The sequence below is a fragment of the Littorina saxatilis genome, linkage group LG4 (genome assembly GCF_037325665.1).
Source record: "Littorina saxatilis isolate snail1 linkage group LG4, US_GU_Lsax_2.0, whole genome shotgun sequence".
NCBI classification, from domain to species: domain Eukaryota; kingdom Metazoa; phylum Mollusca; class Gastropoda; order Littorinimorpha; family Littorinidae; genus Littorina; species Littorina saxatilis.
The window spans coordinates 3,019,208-3,024,207 of NC_090248.1; the positions used below are offsets into that span (position 1 = coordinate 3,019,208).

At 44.3% G+C, this 5,000-nt stretch overlaps 1 protein-coding gene and 1 long non-coding RNA gene across 4 annotated transcripts in view; both read right to left on the bottom strand.

Moving 5' to 3' along the window:
* The window catches only part of LOC138963789 (uncharacterized), a 7,110-nt gene extending 6,374 nt beyond the window's left edge, over positions 1 to 736 (bottom strand). The window contains exon 1 of the mRNA XM_070335645.1: positions 508 to 736. Within this exon, the coding sequence (XP_070191746.1) occupies positions 508 to 580 (73 nt within the window). The 5' untranslated portion in view covers positions 581 to 736. The remainder of the gene's footprint in view (positions 1 to 507) is intronic.
* A 3,472-nt stretch (positions 737 to 4,208) lies between these two features.
* Positions 4,209 to 5,000, bottom strand: part of LOC138963790 (uncharacterized) — a 3,609-nt gene continuing 2,817 nt past the window's right edge. For all 3 annotated transcript variants that reach the window (XR_011454901.1, XR_011454902.1, XR_011454903.1), the window contains exon 3: positions 4,209 to 4,443. This is a non-coding gene — a long non-coding RNA (uncharacterized lncRNA). The remainder of the gene's footprint in view (positions 4,444 to 5,000) is intronic.

Below are 5,000 nucleotides of genomic sequence, written 5' to 3' on the forward strand. Positions count from 1 at the left end.
TCCGGCCTTCGTCGAAGATTGCTTGGCCAAAATTTCAATCACACACATACACCACGACCCTCGTCTAGATTCCCCCTCTATGTTAATACATTAAGTTAACACATAAGTACAAACATGAGAAAAAAACGTATTTAAACGGATTGTCTGTTAAAACACTTCTTTCATATGTTCCGTATACTCTAAGCTTGTTTCTATTCATGTTGTTGATTTGTCTTTCTATACGACGGTCTCATGGTCTATCTGTCCCTCCGTCGGTTTGTCTTCTTTGTATGCATGTGTAAAATAGCTCATGCCATTGACGAGACTTTAACATTCGTTGAAGATCCTCTCCTTGATCAAACAACATGTACATGAACATTATATTGTGCTCTTTGATATTGTATTTGACGACAATATGTACGATCGACCGTATAGTCAATATCGTGCGTTGTTGAATGTTAAGACAAGTCGCACAATCTAAGAACTAAATAAACGTATAACACAGAACAGCTGTCATTTTAAACTCACCAGCAAAGAAGAAAGTCGCCACAGCAAGGAAGGTAAGCAGTGGTTTGGCGGCCTCCATTTTGCTCTCCCCCATACAAAATGAACGACGTAAAGTGTATCCGTGACGTAGGTATATTTATAGAGACGGGTATACATGCGAATTTACGACCCTCTATTCAATCGCTGCGTGAGATCTACCCGATCAATTCGCTCCGAGTGTCGTGTCGTGGTATATCTCTTTGTATGGGAATGTTTTCATAGTGCGGCGAGAAAGAGAGGCGGCATGTGTGTACAGCAGGTAGATCTTCAGTAATTTCAATGTTCTCTCTACTTTGGTCTATGTTTGTCTGTTTGTCTGTTTGTCTGTGAGTCGCTCACTCATTTCTCACACACACACACACACACACACACACACACACACACACACGCACACACACACACACACACACACACACACACACACACACACACACACATAGTGCTTTTAGTTATGCGCTATAGAAATCTCCTTAATAAATAAATAAATACACACACATACACACACACCCCCACACACACACACATATACACGCACACACACACACACACACACACACACCCCCCACACACACCCCCCCCCACACACACACACACACGCACGCACACACACACGCGCGCGCACGCACACACACACACACACGCACGCACACACACACACACACACACACACACACGCGCACACACACACACACACACACACACATACATACACACACACACACACACACACACACACACACACACACACACATACACACGCAAATTAACCCACAACCTTATTCTCTGTCTCCTTCTCTCTCCGTGAATGTGTGTGTGTGTGTGTGTGTGTGTGTGTGTGTGTGTGTGTGTGTGTGTGTGTGTGTGTGTGTGTATGTGTGTGTGTGTGTGTGCGTGTGTGTATGTGTGTGTGTGTGTTTCTGTTTTCAATTGTCTCTGTCTATCTCAAAATATCCCTGTCCGTCTGTCTTCCCCCCTCTCTCACTGTACCTCTATCTCTGTCACTCACACTCTCTTTCTGTCTTTATCTCTCTCGGTCTCTTTCACTCTCTGCTTCTGTCTCTCTCGGTCTCTTTCATTCTCTGCTTCTGTCTCTCTCGGTCTCTTTCACTCTCTGCTTCTGTCTCTCTCGGTCTCTTTCACTCTCTGATTCTGTCTCTCTCGGTCTCTTTCACTCTCTGATTCTGTCTCTCTCGGTCTCTTTCACTCTCTGCTTCTGTCTCTCTCGGTCTCTTTCACTCTCTGATTCTGTCTCTCTCGGTCTCTTTCATTCTCTGCTTCTGTCTCTCTCGGTCTCTTTCACTCTCTGATTCTGTCTCTCTCGGTCTCTTTCATTCTCTGCTTCTGTCTCTCTCGGTCTCTTTCACTCTCTGATTCTGTCTCTCTCGGTCTCTTTCATTCTCTGCTTCTGTCTCTCTCGGTCTCTTTCACTCTCTGATTCTGTCTCTCTCGGTCTCTTTCACTCTCTGCTTCTGTCTCTCTCGGTCTCTTTCATTCTCTGCTTCTGTCTCTCTCGGTCTCTTTCACTCCCTGATTCTGTCTCTCTCGGTCTCTTTCACTCTCTGATTCTGTCTCTCTCGGTCTCTTTCACTCTCTGCTTCTGTCTCTCTCGGTCTCTTTCACTCTCTGATTCTGTCTCTCTCGGTCTCTTTCACTCTCTGATTCTGTCTCTCTCGGTCTCTTTCACTCTCTGCTTCTGTCTCTCTCGGTCTCTTTCACTCTCTGATTCTGTCTCTCTCGGTCTCTTTCACTCTCTGATTCTGTCTCTCTCGGTCTCTTTCACTCTCTGCTTCTGTCTCTCTCGGTCTCTTTCACTCTCTGATTCTGTCTCTCTCGGTCTCTTTCACTCTCTGATTCTGTCTCTCTCGGTCTCTTTCACTCTCTGCTTCTGTCTCTCTCGGTCTCTTTCATTCTCTGCTTCTGTCTCTCTCGGTCTCTTTCACTCCCTGATTCTGTCTCTCTCGGTCTCTTTCACTCTCTGCTTCTGTCTCTCTCGGTCTCTTTCACTCTCTGATTCTGTCTCTCTCGGTCTCTTTCACTCTCTGATTCTGTCTCTCTCGGTCTCTTTCACTCTCTGCTTCTGTCTCTCTCGGTCTCTTTCACTCTCTGATTCTGTCTCTCTCGGTCTCTTTCACTCTCTGATTCTGTCTCTCTCGGTCTCTTTCACTCTCTGCTTCTGTCTCTCTCGGTCTCTTTCACTCTCTGATTCTGTCTCTCTCGGTCTCTTTCACTCTCTGCTTCTGTCTCTCTCGGTCTCTTTCACTCTCTGCTTCTGTCTCTCTCGGTCTCTTTAACTCTCTGATTCTGTCTCTCTCGGTCTCTTTCGTTCTCTGCTTCTGTCTCTCTCGCTATCTGTCTCTTAATGCTGCGTCGCCCAAAACAAATAACGGTTTTGGGTGTGACGAAAAAAAGAACAGGGCCGTGCCATGTAAATTATTAGCTGTTCTTCCAAACCCGTTTAAAAAAATATGACACTACCAGACTGTTTCCGCATATTGAGCCAGCATTTTTTGGGGGGGGCAAATCGACGTTGCAGTTCCGGAGCAAATAATCAACATTTCTTTGCGAATTTGCGTACAAACGTGCTTTTCCCACAGCTCAAAAATATGACCAAGAACAAATCTACGGTACTTCGAAGAAAGAAGAATAACAACATTCTTGTCCAATACGACTTGCAATTTACTGTGTGCGCTGTAAAATCTCCCTATCTTCAAAGCAGACGAAAAGCAGACATCTTTATTTTCTTCCAAGGGAGAAGTCGTTGGTCATAAAGTCTTGCAGGACCCAAACATACTTCTGCACGCTTTCTTTTCTTTTCATATTCAGTTGCTTCGCAAAAATAAAATGTCATTGGTTTTCTCAACTTGTCAAGTCAGTCAAAACGACCGCAGAACACAGAACTGGGAAATGACACTGATTGAAATACGAAAGATCTTCGATGACGAAAGTATAAATGACGTCATGTGGTCACACCTATCTCGAGAACTAAGCGTCGCTCAGAACCAGCGCCCTTTCATTATCTGTCAAAGTTGCCAAGTTATGCCTATTTTGAATTTATGTTGATGTGTTACTTGGTACCATACGTTTTTGTCAGGTCGATTTTTGGGGGTAGCGTTACTTGGAAGGCGGTCGTGTCGCCCCTGTGAAAGAAATCTGTCATACAACAACGTCACGCTTAAAAGAAAAATATCAGTCAGTGTTAGGCATTTCTGCAGTGAGACTGCAGGGAAAGCAACTGGAAGGGTACCTGTCAAGTGTCAGAGAGTACAAACTCTCAGACCATCAGAAACCATTGCCACGGTAACGTAAGCAAAACTGCCGTTCTCGTTTCTGAGTTAGGCACTGTTTCGTGTTGATACATAAAGACTTGTTCGGAGAATGGGAAGGTATGCAAAAGCGTGTTCAGGGTTGTTATGCAGTTGTGCTGATTGAAAATGCTGCTGTCGACTCTTTATCTCACGCGTATGTGACCTCTGTTGACCGCTCGAGATAGGCAGTTTGCAACTCATACCTAAAATGAGACAGGCAGATTGTTCACAAACCAAATAAGTGTTTTGAGTTTTCCCAAAACTATGAACAATGACATAGGCAATTATCTTATGAGCGTGACGACAAGTGTGTCAGACAGCCACGTTGAAAACCTGTCATGGCATCGAAAGTTTGAATGAAATGGCACAATGTTATAGTTGAGGTACAAAAATGGGTGCAATACTTTATTTTTCGAGTTTATAACAAGTTCATACATAACAATCATTCATTGCTATGAATAGTCCAAACAGTCCTACACCGAAAGCGGCTTTGGGGGACCACAACAGTCGGATTGGCAACACTCGTAGGGACAGTGCTTGTACATCTCGTAGTAGGGTCTATCTCCATTGATAATTGTCACTTCGTACTTACAAGTGTCAGCCTTTGCTCCATCTAAAAAAAGAAAGATAATCGTAACTGTAATGGCAACACTATAGCAAACCTATAACAACAACAAACTCAAAACAACATAAACAAACACACACACACAAACACACACACACCCAACAAACTAAGAAGAATAAAAAAGAAAAGGAAAAAACTAACAACAACTACAACAACATTACAACAACAACAACAACAACAAAAACAACAACGACGACGACGACACCACCACCACCAACAACAACAAAACAAAAGCAAGAACGCTGAAGCGTGATTAAACATTCAGCCAAGCAAATGCACGGAAGCATGCTCGCTTCTCCTTCACCTTGAGAACACACACACACACACACACACACACACACACACACACACACACACACACACACACACGCACGCGCACACACACACACACACACACACGCACACACACACACACACACACACACACACACACACACACACACACACACACACACACACACACACAAGCACACATCAGATACGAGCGCTCAAGTTCCCATAGCGGCTGTTCTGTCTAATTCGCGGGGTCGCTTCGAAATTTCTTT